The 26,879-nt window shown below is 43.4% G+C and overlaps 3 protein-coding genes across 3 annotated transcripts; all 3 read right to left on the bottom strand.

Annotated features, from left to right (window-relative positions):
• Positions 1-833: 833 nt before the first annotated feature.
• mcoln2 (mucolipin TRP cation channel 2) lies at positions 834-10,653 on the bottom strand. Its single transcript, XM_058072521.2, has 14 exons — positions 10,505-10,653; positions 8,385-8,538; positions 7,863-8,036; positions 7,629-7,785; positions 7,026-7,104; positions 6,643-6,739; positions 6,463-6,562; positions 6,256-6,368; positions 6,032-6,181; positions 4,960-5,061; positions 4,752-4,874; positions 2,348-2,554; positions 2,147-2,280; positions 834-1,129 (listed from the first exon to the last, which is right to left on the bottom strand). The coding sequence occupies exons 1-14, from the start codon at positions 10,546-10,548 to the stop codon at positions 1,093-1,095; spliced, it is 1,671 nt and encodes a 556-aa protein (XP_057928504.2). The 5' UTR covers positions 10,549-10,653; the 3' UTR covers positions 834-1,092.
• A 1,175-nt stretch (positions 10,654-11,828) lies between these two features.
• Positions 11,829-17,524, bottom strand: clcc1 (chloride channel CLIC-like 1). Its single transcript, XM_078790430.1, has 10 exons — positions 17,180-17,524; positions 16,434-16,541; positions 16,246-16,356; positions 15,951-16,175; positions 15,068-15,208; positions 14,894-14,993; positions 13,925-14,022; positions 12,998-13,144; positions 12,451-12,927; positions 11,829-12,184 (listed from the first exon to the last, which is right to left on the bottom strand). The coding sequence occupies exons 1-10, from the start codon at positions 17,306-17,308 to the stop codon at positions 12,074-12,076; spliced, it is 1,647 nt and encodes a 548-aa protein (XP_078646556.1). The 5' UTR covers positions 17,309-17,524; the 3' UTR covers positions 11,829-12,073.
• A 312-nt stretch (positions 17,525-17,836) lies between these two features.
• On the bottom strand, positions 17,837-26,484 carry ftsj3 (FtsJ RNA 2'-O-methyltransferase 3). The gene is made up of 21 exons (XM_058072511.2): positions 26,290-26,484; positions 26,085-26,190; positions 25,959-26,005; positions 25,804-25,883; positions 25,149-25,248; positions 24,767-24,961; positions 24,558-24,673; positions 24,054-24,158; positions 23,303-23,403; positions 22,952-23,038; positions 22,416-22,541; positions 21,702-21,837; positions 21,415-21,626; positions 21,199-21,313; positions 20,850-20,931; positions 19,428-19,569; positions 19,247-19,353; positions 19,060-19,162; positions 18,801-18,984; positions 18,333-18,427; positions 17,837-18,257 (listed from the first exon to the last, which is right to left on the bottom strand). The coding sequence occupies exons 1-21, from the start codon at positions 26,354-26,356 to the stop codon at positions 18,002-18,004; spliced, it is 2,562 nt and encodes an 853-aa protein (XP_057928494.2). The 5' UTR covers positions 26,357-26,484; the 3' UTR covers positions 17,837-18,001.
• Positions 26,485-26,879: the final 395 nt, after the last annotated feature.

The following is a 26,879-nucleotide window of genomic DNA, read 5'->3' as shown; positions in this document are numbered from 1 at the left end:
TCTCGGATGGTGTAAGTCCATGTCTAAGTTGTGAGTGCTAGTGGTTTGATAAAAAACGTTGAGAATTCAAGCAAAGCACAGTAGCCATCTGACAAGAATGATATCCGCATGTTGAATTATCATCGATTTAATTCGTTAGTTATTGTTTTCTGCATGTAAAACAATAATAATGCTCCAAAAAATATATATTTCGAGGTGTCTAGAATAGATTACTTGGATTTCCATTATTTGTCATGGGAAAAATTGCTTTGGTTTTTGAATAAATTCATAGGAAAAACTGAGTTTTGACTGTATTTGATCACACAGCAACGTGCCATGGCACTAGCAGGAAATGAGGGTAGAAAGCCAGCTCACTAATTCACTTTTTTGCATCAAAATGTAATTGACAAAAGGCCAAAGGTCGGCCAGTGACTTCCGATGATGCAACTTGACCGCACGAACGACAAAAAGCCTCTCTATTGGATGGTCATGTGATGTGTGTTTTCCTTGCTGAAGTGATGCTAGACGCCATTGCTTTTAATGGAGGATACAGCACATGTAAACATTGATGGGCTGCAGCAAGAGGCATGTAGCCTCTAATCAGTCATCACTGGGTGTGACCGCTGTTCTCCCACAAAGGCCTTTCAGTGCTCTCAGAGCAGAGGAGCCCACGCCAAACCTCAGAGGCTGCTCCCTGATGATAGGATGGGCTCGTAGAAAAGGAGAAAAAAATGCTGCAAAAATGCTAACTCTAAAATAGCAACCCCAAAAAAGGAAAAATGTGAATTTCCGGTAAAAGGGTCTGGAAAAACGCTTCAAGAATGAAAGGAATGGCTGAAAAATTCTGAAAAAATGCACAATTTTATTTCAATACGCTGACACTATTATTTTATGCAAACGTGCAACCCTTTCACCACCATGTCCCCACGCCGTGATCGCCGGCAAACGCTGTAAAACCTTTCCATCTTGGCTTGAAGACGTACAAGCCCCGCCTCGTGTTCCTTTGCGACTAACAACTTTGTTCCTGCGGGAATGAGCGAGCTGTCACACGCGTGTAGTCCTGTTCCCATCGTCCTTCTTCCCGACACCCTCGATCGGGACGTGCCACATTTGTCAGCTGATGAGGGTGACTTCATCGTTTTCATGGGCTCTGTCAGGAGGGAAAAGGATAGAAAAAGTTAGTCAAGTTTTTTATGCAGGGCTGCACTGTGATCGAGTGGTTGGCGCTCAGGCCTCACGGCTAGGAGACCCGAGTTCAATTCCACCCTCGGCCATCTCTGTGTGGAGTTTGCATGTTCTTTTCTCCGGGTACTCCAGTTTCCTCCCACATTCCAAAAACATGCTAGGTTAGTTGGCCACAGGTATGAATGTGAGTGTGAATGGTTGTTTGTCTCTATGTGCCCTGTGATTGGCTGGCCACCAGTCCAGGGTGTACCCCGCCTCTCGCCCCAAGACAGCTGGGATAGGCTCCAGCACCCCCGCAACCCTGGTGAGGATAAGCGGTAGAAAATGAATGAAAGTTCATGAAAGTTTGGAAGTGAGCACATAAATCCTAACCTGGACTCCAGGGGGTTAAGGATCCGACAGCTAGCCTTCAGACATGGTTTGAGTTTTGTTTGTTTTTTTAAGCATTAATAAATATTTGAGGCCTTAATACGTATTTGAATATGGGAAAAATACATAACATTTTCTTCATTTTACACTTTTTTGTCTAATAATATGCATATTGAAGCAATTGTTATGCATTTTCAATCATAATAATAGCTAAATAAAGCCAACTACAAATACAGTATAAGGCATAAAGAAGAATGATATGTAGTATTCTTCACTAGGCCACTAGATGTCAGTAATGTTACTGTAATGTTCGGACTCGATTGCCACAAGAGGCTTTTCTTTGATTCTATTGTCGCTGTCCTAGCCCATGCCCAGCTGAAACTCTACGCCAAACCCCAAAACGTCACTTCCTGTCCGGCCTCCACTCAGCTCCTCCGAGGGAAGACATTTCTAGCAACACTAGTCTTATTTATGCCTTAAATGTCTACTAAGTGAGATAATAAGAGCATAAGGATAACAAAGGGTTTTCATGGTGTCTAGAAGGCTCTAATAATGTTTACAATTGTATTACCTTAATACCCCCCCCCCTCACAATTGGAGCCCAGTATGCTACCTTTCACAGCAGCAGAAGACGGGGTATCGGATGTGGACGTCCGTTTGTCTGCTCTCCTCTGGAGCTAGCGTATCTTTCTGCTCGCGAAGGAACTTGTGCAGGTCTGTCAGCGGGAAGCCGTCCCTCTGGTAATTCTGCAAGTACGTAGGTGAAAACGTGAAAAACGGTGAAAAACCATGCAGAGACGTGGAGAGGAGGTACCTTGATGGTCTCGTAGGCGTCGGTGATGAGGGCGATGAAGAGCGACAGCACCATGTAGATGAAGAGCGAGATGAAGGAGTAGAGGTAGGCCCGACTGAAGAGCCAAACCAACGTGTTCTTGTCCTTCAGCTGGGCGAAGGTGGTGAACATGTCGTCGCCGTTCAACAAGGAGAAGAGACACTCCGCCACCAGGCTCAGGCCCTCAAACTGGGAGAGATGGGAGAAGCCCTGGCATTATTTGACACTAGGTTTCAGTTAATCAGGTCTACGCGTCAGAAAGTGAGCCCTGAAAGAAGTTTGGGATGCCTCAAAACGTTCGGTTCCAAAGGGCGTTGCAAAACTCTTCCTTTGTGATGTCACAGAGGAGCGGGCTTCCTTATATGGGCGATAAGCTCTCTGCCCTCCCCCAAGCTCTGCTTCTGTGTTTATGTTGCTAGCAACGGCTCCTAAAAAGTGTTTCTATGGACTGTAAACATTTGTTGACAATTCCTAAAGATTCCACCATCAGGCACAAATGGTTGCACTTCCTGATTCCCTACCAGCAAAACAAATGCTGGACGAGCCCACAGACTTGCTGAAGCCCAACGACGTTACTTGGTCGCTTGGACGAGTGAGAAGAGTAAGCAGGAAGTAACAATTTATCAGTGTGCAGGGTTGCTAATTGCTGTTTCCCACCACAATTTGTGGGCACATTACACGTTACCAATGCTGCAGAAAACCTGACGCTAAAATGCTAAAGCTACTTAAGCTACTTAAGCTTTGAGAGAAGTCCTGAAGTAACCGCTTTTGAGAAACTTCCGATTGTCCAGTCTCTACTTGAGGGACCAAAACCCATACTGTATGCTAAAGGCGGACATTTTGAAAAGATGAATCGCCGTTTAGCTAGCAGAACAAGTCCAAAGCACTCGGGAGTGTGACCGTACATATTTCACTCCTTTCCATTGTTGGGCATGTTACTTTAAAAAAGTAATTTGTTATAGTTAATAGTTACTTCTCAAAAAAGTAACTGAGTTACTTCACTCCAAAAGTAACTAGTTACCAGTAAAGGTAACTATTGCCCCTCCATTACAGAGGTTAGCGTGTGGGTTTGAGTTGCTCACACAAGACGTGGACAACGTTTTTTTTTCCCCAGGGACATAATGTACATTTTACCTTTGACATCAACGAGGTTAAAGTAGTGTCTGTACTTCCATTTGGTAAACGCTGTCTTCGCACTAGAGTCCTCCTAACTCGCCATCTCTCGCTAAGGTGTATCGCACTTTAGACGTGCTCCAAAGACCCGCCCACCCAAGTTCTCTGATTGGCTGAAGACGCAATCTTACTAAACCTTAGCCAATCGTCATTGCTTATGTGCTTTAAACACCCGCCCACCCAAGTTCTCTGATTGGCCGAAGACGCGATCCTACTAAACCTTAGCCAATCGTCATTGCTTATGTGGTTAGCTCACCCCTTCCCTTGTCACTCTGCAACACTCTCACTGCGATGCAGATTAGTTATGAAGTCGGTGATTTTTAGGCGGCTTCTGTAACGTGCAGTAACGGGGTGTCGAAAATGGTAACGGAGTTATGCTGACAGTAAAAGTAATTAGTTAGATTACCCATTAATCAAAAAAGTAACTTTTTAAACGGCGTTATTCCCATCACTGCTCCTTTTAACTGTTACAAAATTAAAAAAAGTCAAATACTGTACATAAAAATGAGCATGAACTCTAAATGGTTACAATTTAAAAGGTGTAATAAAGACAAAAAAGTATGAGAGGGAGCTAAGCACAAGCTGTCCCTGCAGAGTGTGACAGCATCTAAGCAACAACATCCTACTGCAGTACACGAGCATGCAGTGCATGCAGTACACGAGCATGCAGTGCATGCAGTACACGAGCATGCAGTGCATGCAGTACACGAGCATGCAGTGCATGCAGTACACGAGCATGCAGTGCATGCAGTACACGAGCATGCAGTGCATGCAGTACACGAGCATGCAGTGCATGCAGTACACGAGCATGCAGTGCATGCAGTACACGAGTATGCAGTGCATGCAGTACACTGGGCCCCAGGAGGACATGAGGGAAGCCAAGTACTGCAACATCCTCTGTTTATTCCTTGAGCAAATACACTTGGCGTTGTCACGAGTAGACACATCACAGTGGGGCACATCCGCTGTGAAATGAAAAATATGAAGTGCGGACTGCATGAAGGGGAACAGAAATCACGATGATGATACTTCCATTTCAGGATGAATAAAAACTGTGCTTTGCGAGATAAACGTGCGTCCTGCACGCCAAAGATTGCACAAGCGTGTAAGTAAACACGGACATCTCGTGTCAACACCGCATGACTCCGCTACAAGCGGGGTTTCCTACGCTCCTGCTGTGTCATTGAAGGCGTTGTGGCGACAAACGACTTACCTTCTCATGGTACGGCCCCAGCACGATCCACCCACAGAAGGTGTAGCCCAGGTAGATCATGCCAGCACAGCAGCAGAAACGCAGCACCTTAGGAAAGGCCGCCTTCATGGTCAGAATCAGGACCTGTGATGAGGCTGGGATCCATGAGAATCACACGGAAACACACCAAAAACTAAGACGGGACCAGGACCGGTAACTGAAGACTTACATTATATTTCTGGAAGTAGCCCAGGTACCTGATCACACCCACCCACACTAACAGTGTTGACGTTCCCAGAAATATGCTGCACACGTCGTAGCTGGTCAGACTCTGGAGAAATACAACGCGGATTATGGATTATATTTACGTATGAGAGATGGAGACCCAGGGGCGTCACTGGGTTCTGAGGACCGGGGAGGGGTGGGGGGGCAATCAGATTCCAATTGAGTGCATCCCATAGTCAGTTCCCAGTTCCACATGTCCAAAAGGAGTAGGAAGAAGCAAAGCTTATTAAATCCTACCCCTCCATCTGCTACTTTTACAATCACTAACTGTTACATTTGTTCACTTCCTGCTTTCCTAACATAGTTTACGTTTTTTTTATTTTATTTTTGACACATACCGAAGTACGAGCTGATATGACCATACAATGACATAATCATAATTATATTATTAATTAGTTATTATTACAGGTATGAATGTGAGTGTGAATGGTTGTTTGTCTATATGTGCCCTGGGATTGGCTGGCCACCAGTCCAGGGTGTACCCCGCCTCTCGCCCCAAGACAGCTGGGATAGGCTCCAGCAGCCCCCTGCGACCCTGGTGAGGATAAGCGGTAGAAAATGAATGAATGAATTATTATTAGTATCATTATCGTTATTCTTCTTCTGATTATTACTACTAGTAGTAGCACTAGGCTACTATTAGCCTGCTTATTGGCTTGCTTATTAGCCTGCTTTTGCCCTATTATATGAAATTTGTCAGATTTTTTTGTAAAAAAAAGAGAATTTAAAAAAAATGTAATTTTAAAAAAAATCAATACAAAATTTTTTTAAATCAATAAATATCAAATGATTTAGGGGGGCTTAAGAACATTTTAGGGTTTGAAGTCCCCCTAAAATGGGCCTAATAAGGCCACTGTGGGAGCCATGCCACACTAACAACAATGAAGATGTATGGGTACGCCATATAGTACGTGTATATGTGTATATGTATACGTATATGCATATATGAGAGGTACCTACCTTCACAGGCAGCAACAGATGGATAGGTAGACGGTCCTATATCTTCAGTTGCTTACCTTTGCCTGTATTTCCATCTTCAGTATGGATCCAATTATGGTCAGGAGGTCGCTGACGATGACCAGCACGTACCAGCCGTTGAGGAACTCCCCCTGGTCGTCCTCGCACACGTTTCTGTTGTGGTTTTCATGGAGAAACCTGGAAAACCTCTGACATGGAGCACGAGAAGATGAATAGAACGTGTGTGTGTGTGTGTGTTCATCACGTATTGTGCCAGCTCAACCTGCAGCAGCCTGACGGCGAGCACGATGGAGCGCGTGCACAAGACGGCGGAGGTGAGGCAGACCAGGATGACAAAGCCGTCGAACACCAGGAGATAGTGCGTGTTTTTCTCAGCTGAGGGCAAGATAGCGCAAGACCTTACAAACTGGAAGCTCCTGATAAAGAAGGAGGAGGAACGCCCTCGCTGGAACCAGGAGGCCTTCTCTACCTGTTCCGGATATCTTCCAGTCCCGGCAGGCGCTGCTCTGTGCGTCGATGTCCAGAAAGAGTTTGACCTTGCCGCTGTGACACTGGTTGTCAAAGGTTATCTGGGGACGGCGCACCACAGCTTGTCCCTACTGTACTTACAGTATGTGCTCATCATGGAGAGGAAGAAGCTGAGGCGTACCGTAACGGAGAAAGAGTAACAGTCCGGTAGCTCTCGTGAGCGGACGGTCTGCAGGTTGATCCCTTTTAGCTTGAAGGTGACTTTCACGTCCACCAACCTGAAACGGATGATGACTTATACAGTATGTACGCTATAATGCATAAACACACACACACACATCATGTACACTGAAAACTTGGTCCAGCAAGGTAGTGAAAAATGAAAGGATGCAACTTTGCCACTGATATTTTGTCAAAGAAACACATGCTGGGATGCCAAGAATAAGAAAAAAATGCACTTATTGTATCAAATTCACTCTCAAATTCTTTTGGTGCAATTTTTATTTCATTTTCCAAATATTTATTTATTTATATATATATATATATAGTGTGTGGGTGGAGCACCTGTAAAAGTCAAGGTCAAAGAAGGACGCGTTGTGGGTCCTCCAATGACGCGCCGTCTTTGGATGGAGTGACAAGCAAACTGACGGAGAAGAAAGCATGAAAATGAGACAAGAAGCACGGATCCGCATCTTTTCCCGCTTCCCATCTGATCCCGGTACCTCAACTTCTTGATGCCCGACTTTGTCAGACAACACAGAACTCGTCAATAACGCCATCTTTGGTTGTTAAATAAGGTTTAAAAACCTGACACGATGGCATGCATATTTTTTTATTATTATAATTATGATTATAATTGAATCAATTCAGTTTAATTCACCAAGCGTTTGATTGTTCACCCACTAAAGGGAACGTGAGCTGGGATTAGACGTCGTGAGTCAGGTTAGTTTTACTGATGATGTGTCGTTGCAACAGTAATGATAATAATAATCATTAATAATATTAGTATTAATAATAATTAATATTATTCATGTTATTAATAACAACAATAATAATAATAATTATTATTATTATTCAAGCCAAAAAGCTCAGTTTCTGTGACAAACCACCACGAATAGATGACAGTCCTGCGGGAAACGGTACGCTAAAGACGGGATGGATGTTTACCGGTCTCCAGCTGGGCATCGATGTCGTAGGCCTCGTCCGAAGGCTGGAGGCTGCCTTTCCTGTAGAGGTTTTTACAGACGACCAGAGCCTGCAGGCCGCCATCTTCGTCCTCGGCGTAAGCGATGGGCCCCACGGCGAGCCGACCCAGCTGACCGTACTGTAAGCACATGAACTTTTCCCAATCACGTTTCACTTCGTTTAGTCACACCAATGATTACAAAGGCGACGCCTTGCCTGATCCAGCACGTGGAAGAGGCTGTCGTACACGTCTTGCTGCGTGTACACGGCGACGCAGTAGTCGTCCTCGTCCGTGCCGCCGTAGTCCTTGAGGAACAGGTTTTTCAGGGCCATGGCGTTCTCCTCCTTGTAGGACACCACCAGCTGGTTGTTGAGGCCGAAGAGGACCAGCTGAAGGGGGCGGGAATACTTTTATTTGGATTTTCACATTTTCACAGGAGCTTGCACTCATGTTGGTCTAACAACTTTAGAGCCTGACTTCCTGTTTGGCGGAAGCAGCTTCCTGGGACTTTTTTTCTGCTCATATAGAAAAAAAAAACGGATCTTCTGTGGTCATTGCCACATCGGGAGGAAATCAGTTGAACGCTGTCAGCAGCAAACGCTATCAAAGTTCATGTTTGCGGGGGTGGGACGGGGCGGGGCGGGGCGGGCTTATGTCACCCAGCCATAAAGTATACACGCCAGGGGACCTGAGATGGGGGTCTGAAGAGTCCATGACTGAAGCTCTCGGGTACGTACTTGGGTGGTGATCATGACTATCTTGAGGATCTGCACCGCCAGCTTCCAGGGGATGTGCCTTCGGGCCCGGTACTTCTCACACGGGCTCATGAAGTAGTACTTCAGGTCATCCCGCAGCTTCTCCTCCTTGATTACGTCAAGCGTCGTGGTGGAGCTACGGAAAAGGCAGCCATGTTATTTACACTTGCACAACGGTGGTTGCTTCACTTCCTGTTTACCATCTTGCTGGGGATTCATACAGTAAATACAGTAAATACATCGGAGCTCCGGAGTTTCTATTGTATTCATTTGTACTTTGAATTCTTATTAGGTATTTTTTACTAGTATGTGCAGCACTTTGGAAAATGCATGTATAAAATAAAATTAAGTGAATTGGTTTTTTTTGTTTTGTTTGTCGTCTCCATTAAATCCGGTAATTAGTGAAGCCCTAAATGAAGGGTGTCTAAAGTGCGGCTCAGGGGGCATTTGCAACCCGCGGCACATTCTAAAACCACACAAAAAAAGGGCAAAAATAACAAAAAAAATCAATAGTAAATTCACAAGAATAAAGTCAAAATATTAAGAAAAATAGAAAAATGTAATATTATGAGGGAAAATAATTTTAGTAGCATAAACAAATGTGTTTTTTTAACAAGAATATTATTAAAAACAAACAGAACAACTAATAAAGTGGGCATTTTTGGAGAAATACATTGCAAAAAAAAACTAGGAGAATAAAGTCAGGACATTACAGCAGGGGTGGGCAAACTACAGCCCGGGGGCCACATGCGGCCCAGCAATCATTTCAATCCGGTCCTCCATTTGCTTTCAAGTATTAAACTTTTAACATACAAGACTTTCAAGTCTTATTCAGTAAAAAAAAAACGCAACAAAACTGTAAAAGTCAAATTGGTAGTTATTGTCTGATGTCCAAAGTGCTCCGGAAAAAAGGGACATGAGAACATAGAGCTGATAGTATGACACTTTTATGAGGGATTAAGTAAGAAACTTCAGCAACGTACTAAGATGAGCCAATTCAAGAAACAATATAGGCAGCTGATGTTTACATAACGCAAGGACAGTCGTGAACTTATGTCATGTTTATCTCCATTTATTATTACTTATCACAAGACTGATTATGGTGGTCCAAAATCTTAATGACATCACCATCACATTATCACATTACACCGTCACACTTATCAAGTCATCTTATCACTTCTTATGTGTTACAAAATGGCAAAACCTTTTGGACCTGGCGAATGTGAGCTAAATGATGGGATGTATTTCTTTGGAACTCCAAGAAAATTAAACCAGCAGCAATTTTACCAAGTATTTCCGCCTTGGACCTCCATTTTGTCTCTGTAGAATACATGTACATGTTATATGTAGTACTGTGGTCGCTGTAGATGGAGGGGTAGGATTTAATAAGCTTTGCTTCTTCCTACTCCTTTTGGACATGTGGAACTGGGAACTGATTATGGGATGCACTCAATTGGAATCTGATGCATGTTCAAATGAAATTAAACCATTACCATTGCAAGGCTAACTAGTTAGCTTGCTATACTGTTGTTATTTCACGCCTACAGGGCTGTAATAATGTTTAAACCCACATTTACAGAGTCAAACGGCTTTTCTATGCTCCAAGTATGGAAATATTCCATTTATTTATTGACTAAATCGCAGAAATTCATTAAAAACATTAACATGAAAAACATATCAACGTTTTGGCCAATTATGCAAATGAAACACGGACGCCACAGGTAGATGAAAGTCCTGTGGGAGTTCCAAGGACATAGACGGGTCGGTGTTATCCTCGTTGGAAGTAAAACCTGACAATTAAGATGCTATTTACACAAGTCATGCAAATAAAGAAGTCCGTTTTTCAAAAGGGAAACCTTCATCAAGTGAAGCCAAGACAGCCGATGCGAGAGTCCAAAGTTTCTTCAGGAAGTTCAATATTTACCGCCAGTGTTGACTTTTAACGTCACGACATATTTATCGGTTATTTCCGACTATCTGTCGTCGTCGCCATTAGCTTGATAACTGACATGTAGCAGCGATATTACGTCATTCCATCAACTTTGAAACTTCCACTTTTCTAGCAGCGGCGGGGGAGAAAGACGCCTCAAAGCCAAGCTTACCTGACTGAATTGCTCCGGTCAAGATATCGGCTCAACAGCTCCATGACGGACGATCATCCACGCAGTCAATCACCCGGCGTGTCCATCACAGTCTTGACAGGTAGCAGCTGTGTTCTCCGCCAGACCGCGCACCTGCCAGCCAATCAGCGAGCGACTTTCCAGGCACGTGACTGGCAGCCAAACTACGGGCGGAAGTATGCCCCCCGCCCCCATTTTGAAAAATCCAGCTGTTTTGAAAACATTTTTGCAAAAGATCTTCTCACGGGATCTTTGATGTGTTGATGATTTGTGTTGTTGCTTTTTTTGCAGGTCAGCAGATCCCAAACTATTTGGATTTCTACCCTTGGCTTTAAATCGTAAATGTATTGATTTTTTATGATAAAAAGTGTTGCAGCTCAGAATCCAGCAGATGGCGCTGTCTCACATTCAATACGTTTTACCAGCAGGAAGCACGCCTGTAATTATTTCATAGTACAATATATTTAATAACTATGAAAGCCACATTATAAGCTTTACAGAAGTCTGCAGCAAAATTAGGGAGAAAAAGGCAACAAAAATAGAAAAATCTGCAGTAATTTTACAAGAAAGAAGTAAAAACATAATCTCATAATAATAACCTCATAATATTATGACAGAAATTATGCAATTCTTGTAGCATAACACTGAAATATAATAAAAAACATGAGAAACAAAAACAAAATTTAAAAAAGTGAAAATTATGTTAGAATATTGTAAGAATAAAGTCATATAAGTCATATATTATAAGAACAAAATTCACAACTAACTGAAAAATAAAACACCTGTTATGTTTCCCTGAATAAAGTCAAAATATTAAGAGAAAAAGTCATACTCCAACAAGAAAAAAGTTGCAATTTTACAAGAAGAATATATAAAAAAGGACGTTGACACTAATAGTTCTTGAAATAAATTAGCTCTGAATGACTATGGATATCGTATTTTAATGCATCTTTTACTCTGTTTTTACTCAACTCTATTTTTATTTCTTTTTCTCTACTGTAAAGCGTCTTTGAGTACTTTGGAAAGCGCTATACAAAAAATGTATTATTGTATTAAAATGTATTATTATTATTATTATTGTTGTATGTAGCGACCTAGCATATCTACATGTGTTGCTTTACTAAATATTTGAGCTACCATTGACATAATTGTACTTTTCCCAGGAGAAGCAGTGCGCTCCTGTCATATAGACGATCTTTGACTAGCATAAAACAGCTTGTTTGAATGATTTTATTTCTCAATATATTAGCCAAAAAGTCATTACATTCCAAATAAGATCAGAAGAACGAGACTGAATATATATCCCTTGTAGTGCAATATTATTATTTATTGATTGAACTCGCTCGTTTAGATTATGGGCAAGAAAAAAAAATGTGGCTAAATATTTTGAAAAGCGTTGAATAAAAACAAAGCTGCCAGACGCCAAATACTAAAAAGTATTGAATGAGGGAATGGTCATAAAGTGTAGCGTTGTGTCAATGTCCACTTCCAAAAAACAATTAGTGTCCATTTTCTGTGTGCAAAGTTCATATCACACGGCAATCTTTTGCATCAAGCGTCGTTTGACGGCATGTCGGCTGCTGTTGACTCTTGTGCAGGTGAGCCAAGCGTTTCTACGTCTGTCGAGGATGCCGAGTCGCCAGCTGAGGAGGTCTCCCGGTCCTGGGAGGGCAGACATGAGGTGTATCAGCGATTGGAAAATCTACACGTGCATCCGCCTCATCAGCGGATTCATCATTTGAAAAGCATTGATCATGGAATATTTAGGAGACGTAAGACAAAGCTTTACACTCCTATTCCCAATATAGTGGACATAGTAAGAGTAAGAGCTGTTTAAGAACTTCTAAATACGCTTTTTTAACATTATTAGAGCCCTCTAGACATGGTATAACACCCCCACAGTCAGTGAAAAGTGAGTGTGACCTTACCTCCACCCCGTCTTCATCTGGTGAGCGTTTGCACGTAACTGAAACTCTCTTCCTGCTGCCGTCGTCTTTTGGAGGTTGCGGAGGAGAAGATTGGAGTTCACCAGGTAGGCGTTTTGTTTTGGCGGGTCTTTCCACTTCCTGCGACTCTGCTTGAGGGTCACTCCCGTCCCCCTGACCTTCCTCGGCACGCTGACCCTGCCGGCCCCCGTCCAGGTGGTGGTGCTCCCTGCAGGTAGACGCGTTGGCGTAGTGTAAGGTCTCCACTAACATCCCGGCACGTTCTTCTCGGCAAACACGATTCCTCGCCGGTCTGGCCTCATTCCGTGTCCGTGCGTTCCTTCCTTCCGTGCCGTCGCGGCCCTCCGCTGGTTGGAGACGAGGCTGATCCGGTTCTGGGAGAGGTGGAGGATTTCGATGGCGTAGGGGTGCGGTGATCCCGTACTGGAAGGTGGCCTGCACGCTTCCATACACGCACACCTGGAAAGATCATTCCTCCTCAATGGATGACATCGGCACCTCACACTGACAGCATTCCAGGAGTGCTTACCACAACGCCAAGCACGATGGTGAGGAGAACCGGGATCTGCAGGGTAATGGGGAGGTCTTTCAGGAGCGCTCGGAGGAACTCGCTGATTCCCTGGCCGACGTGCTTCAGCGGCTCCGTGACAAAGGTCGTGAACGTCACTGAAATGGCCTCAACGCAAAAGGAAGGAAAAAGTGGAAAACTCAAAAAAATGCTGGGCACATTTATTGGACAAACACAATGTGGGAATTGTGGCTCACGGACAACATATTACGGAGTGATAGTGGGAATTTTTTGGAATACGACAGTAGATAGCCGATATTTCATGAAGGAAATGAACATTTTCACTTTGGAATCAGTACAATTATGAATAACTTATTTTTCCTCCAATATGGTGACAATATTCTCCTAAGATGATTATATTACCTTATGAGATTATAACTCCTTTCCCTTCATATTTTGACTTGATTTAAACTTGACCTTTTCCTGTGGAATGATTTTTTTGAAATGTGCCAGGCCAAAAGCAAAAAGCCACGTGCTTTCCGAAAGTGGGAATTTTCGGAATCCCAAAAGGTCTTGAATGAGTTGACCATTTTGAGGCTGGAATGTGTAAGGAAATGCAAATTACGTATATGAATTTTGGGAATTTTGGACATGGAAAATGTTGAAAAACAAGGGGGAAAAAATGGGAATTTTTATGAATGTGGACGTGAGTTTGACCTTTTGAGGTTGGAATCAGTCGACAAATGTGGTTGCCGGAAGATTTGGGGAAATTTTGGTCACGGGAAAATGTGGAAATCCTGGGGAAAAAGTGGCAGTTTTTGGAATGTGGAAGTGAATATCCAATGGGTCTTGAATGAGGTTGGAATGCATATTTGGGAAATGTTGGTACCGTAGTATTGAACACGAGGAGCACGACTAAAACGCTAACTGGGAGCTGCTGGTGTGTACCTTGGTGGGAGGCACCAGCAGGATGGGGTTGACCATCAGGACTTCATAGTATTTCTTGCATGGGTCGTCCTGCAAAGTCCAGGTGCTTCTGAACCACTCTGTAGGATGCAGGACGTAGGACGTAGGACGTAGGATGCAGGATGCAGGATGCAAACAACACCAAAGTCATTATTTTTATGTAGGCTGTATAATACAACTCATAGAAAGTCAACATTGACACAAAGGAGGAGGAAGAGATGCGGAGAAATGCTGCCACCTTGTGGGGGTAGCTGGAATGGACACATGGGTGCAACCACACTTGTAGTCCGGTACCGTCAGTCATTCATTCATTCATTCATTCATTCATTCATTCATTCATTCATTCATTCATTCATTCATTCATTCATTCATTCATTCATTCATTTTCCAATCCCAGGGCACATATAGACAAACAACCATTCACACTCACATTCATACCTATGGACAATTTGGAGTGGCTAATTAACCTAGCATGTTTTTGGAATGTGGGAGGAAACCGGAGTACCAGGAGAAAAGCCACGCATGCACGGGGAGAACATGCAAACTCCACACAGAGATGGCCGAGGGTGGAATTGAACTCGGGTCTCCTAGCTGCGAGGTCTGCGCGCTAACCACTCGGTACGGTCATTAAAAAAGTTACTTTGAAGTAGTACTTTTGTGTGGTTTGGTTAGCGTTGATGGTTGTATTTGTGTCAGCGGCTCAAATAAAGCTGATCAGTTCATAACGTTAGCTCCCATTCAACTTTTTCCTGATTTTTACTCAGCTTCCTGTTGGATTTTGCTAGCGTAGCCTGCTTTTGGTGGCGTTTGGAGACATCAATACCTGACTGTGACTGTGATCTATCTGTGGCAGAGGTTCATATTAGTGACAGATACAAATTAACTTCTTTCTGTGGATTTTTTAATGTCACAAAGAAGACGGATAATAATCTTTTAAGGAAGAGTACGGACCTTTCAAACTGTCGCTCCAGTCAATGGTCTTGACTCCGGTGCATTTGTTGTTGACGCTGTCCATCTTGGCCATGTTGCTTTGGTGTTCAGCAAAGGCAATCTGATGACAAAAGAAATGCGGTTAAAACATTTTTTTTAAGTTGCTGGATGAGCAGAAAGTGACTTGTTCCTCACCTTGTAGAGATACAACCAGTTCCAGACGATACTGACGAAGAAGCAGATGACGAAGAAACGTCTGAACTGCAGCAACCAGGAGATGCTGGACCACAGCGGCGTGCACACCATCACCACCAGGCACGCCACGGCCAGCAACAACTGCAAGTTAGAGACGCTATGAGGTACGCCGGCTTTGTCACATTAGCCCAAATGTTTATTATTAACATCAAGCTCACTCTTTGCCACCATGTTTGATGCTTTTTGTTATCATTTTCACATTTTTTCTTAAATGATCTTAAGATTATGACTTGAGTATTACTCCTTTATTTTGTTTTGTTTGTTTCTCATAATATTATGGCTTTTTGTCCTCATAATATTACAAGTTTGTCATAAAATGGCAACTTTTTCCCTTACTTTTTAACGTTATCCCCTAACTAAAGTCATATTATGATTTCAAAAAATAATTGTCTTTTCTTTAATATTTCAACTTCATCCTACTACAGAGATATTATTTTTCCCCCATAATATTCTGATATTATTCTCATAAAATCACAGCTTTTTCTTGTTTTTTTTCCTCTCCATATTTTGGCATTTTCACAATATTGGGACTTTTTTTCCCCAACCTAATTTTCAAAAAAAAAGACATTTGTTTGAGTTTCTGCTTTGATAGGACTTTCTTCATTTTTGTTTAATATTCCACGTGTATGATAATAAAAAATACCTCATAATATGGTGACAATATTCTCCGAAAATTCTGACTTTTCCTCATTAGATTATAACTCTTTTCTCGTAATATTTGGACTTGATTTATACTTGAACTTTTCCTGTCAAATGATTTTTGGGAACGTGCCAGGCCACTAACAAAAAGCCCCAGGCTGCACTTTGGACACCCCTTCTTTACCTTTAAAATGATGTCCAGCTCCACGCCGAAGGTGTCTTCAAAGCGCCACCTCCAGGCCTCGTGGTCATGGGGTCGGAGGTCCACCAGGATCTGACTGACGGCGTTGTCCAGAGCTCCCGTCCTCCAGCTGTCTTCCCCGCCGTCCAGGAGCGTTTGAATCTCTGACACGGCTTGTCTGGACAGTCGGATCTGGGCGTCATAGAGGACGTCTGTGGAGTCTGGGGGCTGGGGCGAGGAGATGCATTCTAACATCAGACCTACATTTCATTCCTTATGGTGTGAAATAGCAACGTACCAATCCGAGTCTGTGAATGTCCTTCAGTAGTCTGCTCAGGAACCTTTTGAAGACTGGGTTGCATGTGGGCTGCTGTAAAATGTGCTTCATTCTCTTCTCTTGGACTTCAACCTGATTTTTAAAAAGTCGCTACTGAATTGCTGCGTCTCAATTAATAAAAGTGAAATGTTTCAAGCTGATTTCCTAACCTGACTTTGTAAGAGAGCCAGTTGTTTGTCGCAGCCTGTCGCCTTAGCTTGGCCGGAGTCCTCAACGTCATCTCGACTTGAAATTTGGACATCTGAAACGCTCATTAGCTGGAAGAAACATGGTTACATTGAGGGTTTCAATTCTGTGGTGATTATTCAGCACATATTTTGAAAAAAATGCCAACATCCGCTCCTAGCTAGTGGAGTCTTTGAGTACTGCCACTCAACAGCAAATACAACAACGAGCCATACATCGGATGCTTTCACTTGTGTGCACTGCTTGTCTAATAAGTAATAACAGTCATATCAGAAACTCAACCACTGTACAGCTCTTAATGTGAAGTTTCAACGCAAACATCCGCTCTGAACACGGAAGTAGCAGAAGAACAACAACGCTGTTAGTGACGTCATAGCGCTGAATGTAAAATACATTTGACATTTTTCCACAAGGTGGAAATAATTATGATTTTCATGTTACTACTGGTATGTAAATACATAATTTCATGTTAAGAACACAAATGGAACAAGGTGAGGTCATTTGTGTACATCACGTACATGTTTTTGACACATTCTGCGTGTACTTCCAAGCTATTGTTGAACGTACTTCTAAGCTATTGTTGACGTATTGTTAGCTAGCTCATAACAGATCTCGCAAAAACACAGCATTTTCCCCCATGTACCCCCTGGTGCTCCGTATATCAGTATATGTATATGTTTAGTTGGAAATAATAACAAAAAAACTCAACCTCGATTAGCTTCCTCATGGTTTTGCTGGTCGCGTCGTAGTTGAGCATGTCATACGGATCGATCCAGTCGTCGTCCGCTTCCTGGCTAGAAGTCAGGGCCAGGAAGGCGAACAGGACGACGAGGAGCATCCTGATATCAGAGTGAAAGCAAGATTATTCCCCCGCGTACCGCCTTTCTTTTCGGATTATTCAGGCTTGGAGAACTTGAAGGCAGTCCGAGCAGCTAACAAAAAATGTTACAAAAGTAGTTTAGGTCGGTTTGAGTGTCAAATTTAAACTGAAGTACTTATCATAATGTGAGGACTGCTCATCATACTTTCATTTTTGTCGAAACATAACATGACCCGGAAGCGCTCTTTCTTCGTCGTCAGACGAGTCGACACGTTCGGTGTTGCAACCAGCGCCACCCTCTGGTTGGAAGTGAAACTTGCCTCCTTTAACTGGTGTTCAATGTCAATTTGTGACGGCCGCACGTTCTATTCGACTCTCGTGAGGATAAGCGGTAGAAAATAAATGTGTATATATTTTTTTTTACCTGAGATGCAGTAGGAAATATATACATATATATATTTTTTTCCCACCTGACATTTGCTTATCCTTTCATTTTTCAGTATGTAGCCCTCAGTGGAAAAAGTGTGGAGACCCCTGCTTTAAAACATTTATTGCAAAAATGTGTATAGAATATTTACAAAAAAACTGTGGGTTCAAGATGGCAACTTTCTTTGATACCATAAACAGCTTAATTTGATCATGTCTATTTTTAAGATTGCGCCGGTAAGGTCAAGCAGTTCATCAAGCTCAAAGTTTGAAAGCGCTCAAAGTTTATTTTGCTTTTCGCCCTTTACCAGTTTTCGCTCCTTTATTGCCGCCTTTTGCTGGTCTTCCTTTCCCTTTGCCGCCCTTTGCTTTCTGTTCTTTCCTCTGCATCCCCCGCATGTCTTTCTTCATGCGACCATCCACCACTTTGAAGACGCCTTTGACGCCGGCAGGCCGCCTCACTTTCTTGCCGGCTCCCTTTTTGGCGACGACGTACGTCACCTCTCTCTTTTCTTTTCCCACGCCGGCTTTCTTGTAGATGCTGACGCGACGAAGAGCAACAAAATACTGTTATTGATGCTGTGCTCGAACAGGAGTGCGGTCGGTGAGGACAAACCTTTTGAGTTGAGCCATCTTCTCCCTCTCAGAAATGTCCACGGTGTTCACGACTGCCTCTGCTTTCTTCTTGGCCTGCTCCATTTTCTTCAGCATCTAGTGAGGAACCAACAAATGTCCTTATCTGGAGCTGCCACATCCAAATATTAAATCAACTGATCCACATTTCAGCTAAAGATGCACAATATCAGATACCTTTCAAAACTGATATAATGCTGATATATAATAACCTTTTACATCTACTTAGTAAAAATGTTTGTGCACACCTGGGAGTATGAAGGACCGGAACAAATCATAATATCATGGCATCACTACTATCAGGAGAACCAGAGTATAGAGCAGGGGGGAGCCACATGCTGTGGCCCAGCAAGGTGCACTGTATTCAGGCACACACTCCGAGCAGCCAGTGCGCCACCACGGAGGTGTCTAACAAAGCATCTGCACTTTTACATCTGGCTGATCGTCTTACCCTCCTCTTCTTCCTGGCCTTGGCTTCAGCGACTCTCTTAATGGGCCGGGCATTGATCTCCTTCCACTTCTGTTTGTACTCCTCCACCATCTCTTTGGTGACGGGCAACGGCTTCCTCCTGTGTTTGATCTCGTCTTTCATGAACCACTCGGGCACCTCCCACGGCTTGTCGGACGACGCAAACCTGCAAAAGCATGAAGGGGATGCTGGCTGTCAAAGCGTAGGAGGTCGGCATCATTAGGACTCCAGCACCACACACCTGTGGAAGGAGTTGTCCAGCAGGTCTCTGGCTTTCTTCTTAGATGTGGCGATCTCGCAGCCAAGGGCGAGGCCTTCTGCGTCCAGGATGCGGGCTTTCTTGCCTTGGCAAAGCAACAGCGTGTGTTGTAATAGGATGTTGCCTTAAGAAATATATATATAAGAAATATAAAATGACATATACTCACTGGTGCTTTCAACGGGAACGACCTGGAAGTCGGTGTTGTTGTCGTCGTCATCATCGGCTTGGCCCGTCCCGCTCCCACCTTTGGCTTTCTTCATCTTGGTTATGCATCTGGAAGAAGCGGCAGACTGTCGGAGATCGTCCACAGACAAAGCAACGAACGACGATCAACTAAATCCACTTACTCCTCATCATCGCTGCTGTCAGAGTCGCTGTCGCTGTCTTTTATGACTTCCTGTGAAGGCCCCGCTTCTTCTTCCGCTTCTTGCACTGGAGCGGCCTCCTCCTTTTCCGCTTCCACTTCAGCTTTCCTCTTTTTGCCTTTTCCTTCAAAAATAAAAATCCCTTCAAGCACATGGAAGATGAACGTAGCCTCTCTTTTGGTAGGTTCCATGCCATAGAGCTAAATATTCCGTACTGATGGGGTTGTCTTTTGTGCTCATTTTCCTCCCTTTGTATCGAGCTGTGGACTCCTTTAAAGCAGCTACACATGATAACTCACACAGAAAGCTTTCTAGATCTTCCAGATTCTGCTGTGATTGCCTGCGTTTACTGAGAGCAGGCAAGCTGCAGCCCATATAAGGAAGTCAGGGGTGCATTGACGTTGGCAGAACTCTGCTAGAAGAGCCAGAGCCATGAAAATGTCTTTCAGAGCTCATTATCTTACTACATGGCATCATTTAACACCACGATACAACATTCTAACGACATTTATAGGTCAGAAAAGTGGAAAAAACATTTACATTTTAGCAGGAATAATTACGTCTTCTCTAGCGCAGGGGTCCCCAAACCAACTCAGGACCCAAAATCCCAAAAATGTCCACAGCCCACCTTTGTCCTATAAACAGTACATAGACAAAATGCTGCCTTCTCAGAGCACTTCACTTATAATAATTAATATAATAATTATTATTTCTATTAATTATTAAAGTATTAATAATAAATAATAAAATAAAAAATAAAACATAATTATTGTATAATTAATAATTACTAATTATATAGTGACTATTATATTAATTATTATAATAAATCATATTATTATTACTAGTTTTTATTAACGTATTAATAATAATAATAATAGATTATTATTATTATAAAGATTCAGGACTGAAATGAAAACTGGGGGATGAAGGAAGTCCAAACTTTTAATCTGTGGTGTACACACAAGACAGAATTAACTGTCATACTTTTCATAACTGCATCCAAGACTAGCATGATGACCAGAGAGCTACGTTCCAATCACAAACTGTATAAGGTTCCTAAAATATTGTGACAGGTCAATAACACTCAATAGGTTATTGCTTAGGCCTATAAATATATATTTAACTTGCGCAATAAATATTTGACAATAAAAATAATTTGCCAAAATGATTCATTTTTAATGAGCTCTCATGCCCCCCCTGCAGTACGAGCCAAGCCCACACTGGTCTGTTCCTCATTCTTAAATAACTTGTCTCATCTCTTATTCTCTGGTCTATTGTGGAGCTAGCAGCAAATAGCAAATAGCTAGCAGCTCCTCCCAAAGATTGTCTCATTCCACAATAAGCGAGAGCTGTTATGTCACCAGGCGGCCAGCCTACTATCAAGCAATTCAATTGGACGCTGACCTGCTCGTTTGCTTTGGAGCCACTGAGTCTGCCTGAGCTCGTTCTCGGCGTCGCCTTCCAGCTCGAGCTCAGAGAAGATGTCCTGCAAAAGAATAGAATGTCGCTGGGAACCGGCTCAGCCACAGCAGCGCCCGCCCCCCGACCTTTCTGACGGACAGCAAAGCGTTAGCCGTTCCCGTAAGGGAATAACTAGATCTTCTGGCCACAGGTACACTGTCATGTACAAAGAACAGATTGAGTATAGAAAACCTGTTGAGATCCTTTTTAAAATGTTTCAAATGAATGACTGTTTGTCTGGGGACCCTGCTCTACACAACAAGTGGATGTGTTGGATTATGAACGGAGAAACCTTGCTGAACCACAAGTTGGTCTCATTCTCTCTCTTCTCATCCTTCCCTTCCAGCTCCACCAGCAAGCCACCGTCTTCCCCTTCGTCCACCTCCTCTTCCTTGGTCAACGGCACCCTGAAGACAGGCGGACCACGCATTACTAAAAGGGCGGCTGTGGTTTTTCCCACAGCTTTTTACCAAAATGGCATGAAAGTGTGGTTGCGGTTCTCACTCACTTCTTCTGCTGCTGCTGCTGCTGCTTTGCCATTTTCTTCTCCACCTCCTTCTGACGGTGCTCCACCTCTTCCATGTCTTCGTCATCCAAGTCAGAGGCCAGGGACATGTTATCTGCTTCGTCCTTCTCGTCCTCAGACAGGTAGAGGTCATCCTCGCCGTCCCCGAGTTCATCTGCAGCCTGCATGTCTCCCTTGGATATGTTGGCTAACTCCTAATAGAAAATACAATAGACGTCAAGTGTGTGTGTGCGTGTGTGTGTGTGCGTGCGTGTGTGCACATCCCTCACCTGCTTCTTCTTCATGGTGTGTAGGGAGAAAAGGCAGACGTCCATGTTGTCAGCAATAGAGACACCCGGAAGATCCATCTTCAGCTCCACCCGTTCTCTCTGTTTCCTGCGCTCTTTTAGCAGCTTCCTCTTCTTCCTGACTCCAAACAACCCAAATGCTCCATTTAAATGCTTGGAAAGATGACATTCTGTAGCGTCAATCTGCTTGGTGACGACCAGCTTGATCACATTTCAACGCTTACTTTGTATAGAAAAGCCAAGCCAAATGTGCTTTTTCTGATTGCGTGTCAATTAAGATAGCATCGGTTTAAAAGAACTACGACAACTACGACGTTCCTCGCTATATCACGGTTGGGATATTGTTATTGATATATATATATGGTCACATGTTGTTGATGTAAACAAAGAACAATGGGAGTGTAAAAGTTTCATGTTTACAGGGCACTAACAGATGTTAAAAACCATACTGATGAAGTCATGAACAGGTTTTCTATGGCATAACTATGAAAATACTCAATTTATTAATATTTCTTTGTGAAAATTCACTTGTGGTCAGGTCTGGAACCAATTAACTGTGATAACCGAGGGATGCCTGAATTGCACAGGAAAGGTATCACTACTTCGGGTTCTATGGTTCTAGTCACATTTTCCCCTCATTGTAATAATTGACACATTTTGTGCTGACATCACAAAAAAAGAAAAGTCGTGCGTTACCGCTTGAGATCAGCCACCTCCTCCGCTTTCAGCTCAGCCAGTTTCTTCTCCATTTCCTCGTCCTCGTCCTCGTTTTTATTGCCGGGTTCGTCGTCTGAACTGCCCCCCTCTTCTTCGGAACTTAAGCTGATGATGAACCAGAAACATGATTAGCTTTGTTCATCTACTACATCACTGGTATTACCCCCCCCCCCCACTAGAGGGGGTGATGATTTCTTATTCAGAAAAAAAAACATCTCGTGGGCACACAGCCTGGAACAATATCAGATAGTGAAATGGATACAAATGTTTGTGAAATGCATGAAAATGTGTTTTTCTTTGGAGAACAAAGACATTTGCAAGTGACCCCAAACTTTTGAGCGGTCGTGTAAGTTACAACAACAACTAAACTCATGGGTACCAACCAATCATTTTCCCCGTTGCATATACATTTTCTTAATCTCATGCACCCCCTGGAGTGCCTTCCGGTACCCCCGAATGCGAAGCAGCTTACGAGAGCACACACTGAGATGGAGCATCATTCCGGCGGCCTGTACCTGATCCCGTGGTCCAGCTGCTTGGCCTCCTCCTTCAGTTTCTTGGCCAGGTATCTCCTCATCTTGGTCCTCCAGTTCAGCAGCAACCTGCGTTAAAGAGTTGGAAGGAACATCCTGGTTATTTAATCCACTTCCACTGGTGTGAATGAAATATCAGTCGTAGATGTGGAGATGGGGTAGAGTGAAATGAGCTGTGCTTCTTTCTACTCCTGAATTGTGCTGAACGTGCTGAATTGTGTAATGGCAGCCTAGTGATGTCCTTCTGGTAGGTTATGAACAAATAAAACCATACCATGCCAATCCTGACATGGTGGCTCTTGCTAGTCGATTTGGCCAGAACGTTTGTTTTACCGGAGTTCTTTGCGGCCCAAAACTTTGATGTCGCGACAGCACTCCTTGATCTCATCGGTGGTGGTGGCGTGAGCTTCCAGGTGGGGGTTGTCAAAGGTAATCTAGAAAGAACAACAGGGTTGAATAGGAGCAAGACTTCCTTCTGCGAGGGATGCAAAACCATTATAAAACCAGGAAGTGTCACTCTTACAGTATATTACAGTACATAAACGTGTGAATCATATCCCTAAGCATACTGGAAGGCAGTGGTCCTAAACGCTCGGCCGGAAAAAAAACACTTAAAAAATTAATTTGTAAATAAAGACATGCAATTTTACATAAAGGGATGTCCATTTTTTAAATATGGGCTCAAGAAATAATATAGAGTTAGAAATCCCACAGTTTTTGCATGTTTAATGCAAGCAGCGACCTGTCCCATTTTGCTGGACAGTCCTTGAACGCACCATGATAGCTTGTCCCAAGCTATACAGACTACTCCACCGGATTTTTAGCCTTTTTCTTTCACCTCATATTTACTCCCAAAATGCTGACACCATATGGGACTGCATAAAGGTCATTTTATGGCTGATTCTTAACCACCCGGGAGGCTGATATCAATGCAGCCACATGTCTCGCTTGTCAATCCTTTTTAAATATCAGCGATTTATCATTTATTGCATCACAAACGCTGCCATTTGACTCAATAGACCCATGATGTCATGATTCGCATTCTTTGCAGAATCATGCAGCCCTGCTGTGAAAAAATGCTCACCTCACTGGCTTTTCCCAGAAAGTCCACAGGGTTCTCAGCTTTGAGAAAGGCGGTCGCAGTGAAACTGTGGAAGAGTGTCAGGTCACCATCTGTGTAGCCTTCCGCCTGAGGTACAAAAAGAGCATCCGGGTCAGGGATACAGACGCCTAGAAGCACTGGACTGCTCATGTTGTCCAAAGACTCCAGAAGTGACTTACGAACATATTATGACATCGAGACTACGAGGGGAGCTTGGCCGTACAACAGATAGCATACCTCAACTTGCTTCAAATTTGCTTCAATGTGCTAACTGGAGGTATTGGTCAACCACAAAAAAGGAATATTTTAAGACTAAATATATTAACAAAAGACTGTGACAGAGTGGGGCTGCACGGCGGACGAGTGGTTAGCGTGCAAACCTCACAGCTAGCCAAGTGAATTGGTATGCCAGCATCCTGTCACTCATCAAGAGTTTCAAGTGCAATCCAAGATGATTCTTGTTTAACTGACACGATCCACACCTACCTTTGGCTTCTTGTCGGGAATCAGCTCCTTCACAGTTTTGGCCTGCACCTCCACCTCCTTAAAGGCATACTTCGGATCAAAGAACTTTGTATCAATCTTGTCAGGAGCTAGGAAACCTGTCCATAGACGAGTGATCAGATCATATGTTGTAATGAGTCCATTAATGAGGGGCGGAAAGGGGGTGTATCCAAAACAAGCGTCGCACTGACCCTGGCAAATGACGAATATCTCAGCCGACTCATTCCGAGAGGCTTGGGGCTTGGTGGCCTGCACCTTCTTGAAGAACTGCTGGAAGATCCACATCAGTGGCTGGTAGTCTTTGGAGCGGAAGACCTTTGTGACGAACGTGCCACCTTTATTCAAGAAGTCGCAGGCCAGCTTCAAGGCCATCAGGGTCAGGTGTGCTGGGAGAGAAAGGAAGTCCTACAATTTCACACGCGGCTAATTTATATTACATACTGCAAACGTTAACATTGTGGTTTAACATGTTTCACATTAACCGCAAATAGAATTTCATATAGTCATTTTTCCTAGTGACCATGTAATAAACCTGTGAAATACCGAACACCGCGTCAACGGTCTATGCGGTACCTTGGGAGAAAGCGTCGTGCAGCCAGTTGGCTCCCACGTTTGGAGCGCCATCATTCAACACGACGTCAACCTTCCACGTCTGCAGCTCCTTTCTGAGGGCCTGTGGGGTGGGGGGGAATCATAAACAATGTCGTTTCAATTAGATCTGTGTGTGAAAATTGACAAAAAAAGAATAATAAACATTCACGGTAACGTCCGTGTTAAACCATGCCAAAGTTTCACATAATGAGGTTTGTGCATTTGGAAGCGAGTCCTGAAAGACGTTTTGGGGTGGCTCTGAATGTTGGGTTTCAACAGGGAGCCAAACTTCCTAATAAGGGCATGCCCGGGTACAAGCTGAATGGGAGCAATCAGAGCGGGGTGGGCGTGCCCAGAGGCGGAAATACATTCAAACACACCATTATGGAAATCCAATGAAATACAGCTGGAATAGGTGCAGATTCTGGAAGATCTAGAAAGCTTTCCGGGCGGGTTATTGTGTGTAGCTGCTCTAAAGGAGTCCAAAACTCAATATAAAATAATAGGTTCCCTTTAATAATATGCATTTTTACCTATATGACAACGCTGAGATGCATTTTGAAAATGTTTATTATTTCCACTGCGCGGCCCTCGCTGGACAGCCCCGTCTATACAGTAAAACCCAGCCCAGACTTACCTGTCTGCATTTCTCCGTTGTGATGTCTTCCTGGAGGGTGACCACATTAGGGATAGGCTTGATGGGCACCAGGTCAACACCTAAAACCAGTTTACACTTGAGAATAGAATTCTGAGTGAGAAGAGTACGGCTGGATTCGTAGTGGAAGGACTCACCAATGACAAGGCTTGAAACGGGCATAAATTTGGACGCCACTTGCAGCCTGTAAAGAGATAATCCAATAGGTCAGATTGCACGTTATCAGTTATCGAATATCAAGCTTTGAATGTCAGCTGACTAACCATCCGCCAGGCGCGGCGCACAGATCCACCAGAGCCCTGGCTTTCTGTAGAAACTGATATTTTCTGTTGAGTTGGATGAGTTTGAATGAGGAACGGGATCTGTAGCCTGTAAAGAGACGCAGACATTAAGTGCGAAGGGGGAATGGCTAGCTGGCTAGCATGTTGCTAACGTTCATAAACTAGTGTCGTGTTGCGGTTTTCAAACCTGTTTCTTTGGCTAAGTGGTAGAATTTATCCTTCCGGGTCTTTCCGACTTTGAGCTTCTTCCCCATGTTTGTAATAGCGGAGACCTTACGGTTGAATTTGGCACAAATGTGCAACAATTTCACACGGAAAAACAACACGTGTGGCTCGCTCGTGCGCAGATATTCTACGTCACGCGTTTGGTCTTCTTCGCCTGTGGTTGGCCGCCGGCCGCACTGGTGCTCAACAGCGCCACTCTCTGGCGGCACATGAAATACTTTCAATACAAATGATACAGCTGTATTGTTACTTGTACTTATTTGCTAATACTTGAAAAATACCCCATTTATGTAAAACTATACTCAACTATTAGGTCTTAAGAAGTAAATTAACAGAACACATCCGTTATTTTTAATTAGTTTTAAATTATTGCAGTTTTTCTGTGGATTTTGTTACATTGTTTGAGTATATGGATACTGATATGTTGTTCACAATTGGTTTGGTTTCTGATTATAATCATGGTTACAAAATTCAAGGCAAAAATCTGACATTTCCCATATCTGTATTGGCCTTGTCTTTACTTGGTATCACTTTGATACCAGCATTGGCAGT

The sequence above is a fragment of the Doryrhamphus excisus genome, linkage group LG4 (assembly GCF_037039965.1).
Source record: "Doryrhamphus excisus strain RoL-2023G ecotype Guam linkage group LG4, RoL_Dexc_Guam_v1.1, whole genome shotgun sequence".
NCBI lineage: Eukaryota > Metazoa > Chordata > Actinopteri > Syngnathiformes > Syngnathidae > Doryrhamphus > Doryrhamphus excisus.
Note: the sequence above shows the minus strand (reverse complement) of the source record. Positions and strands in the feature narration are given on the sequence as shown.

Bases quoted from the DNA above. Each gene is read 5' to 3' on its own strand.
- mcoln2 (XM_058072521.2), bottom strand. From the start codon at position 10,548: ATGGAGCTGTTGAGCCGATATCTTGACCGGAGCAATTCAGTCAG. The intron at 8,539-10,504 runs GTAAGCTTGGCT...CCTTTTCCGTAG, and splicing joins GACCGGAGCAATTCAGTCAG to CTCCACCACGACGCTTGACG. The intron at 5,062-6,031 runs GTAAGCAACTGA...GTATTTCTCCAG, and splicing joins AGATGGAAATACAGGCAAAG to AGTCTGACCAGCTACGACGT.
- clcc1 (XM_078790430.1), bottom strand. From the start codon at position 17,308: ATGCTCCTCGTCGTCCTGTTCGCCTTCCTGGCCCTGACTTCTAGCCAG. The intron at 14,994-15,067 runs GTGAGGAACAAG...TTTTGTCATCAG, and splicing joins ACTGGTTGTATCTCTACAAG to ATTGCCTTTGCTGAACACCA. The intron at 14,023-14,893 runs GTCCGTACTCTT...TGCATCCTACAG, and splicing joins CTGGAGCGACAGTTTGAAAG to AGTGGTTCAGAAGCACCTGG.
- ftsj3 (XM_058072511.2), bottom strand. From the start codon at position 26,356: ATGGGGAAGAAGCTCAAAGTCGGAAAGACCCGGAAGGATAAATTCTAC. The intron at 22,542-22,951 runs GTACAGGCCGCC...GTTCATCATCAG, and splicing joins CAGCTGGACCACGGGATCAG to CTTAAGTTCCGAAGAAGAGG. The intron at 19,570-20,849 runs GTCAGCGTCCAA...TTATTTTTGAAG, and splicing joins GCTCCAAAGCAAACGAGCAG to GAAAAGGCAAAAAGAGGAAA.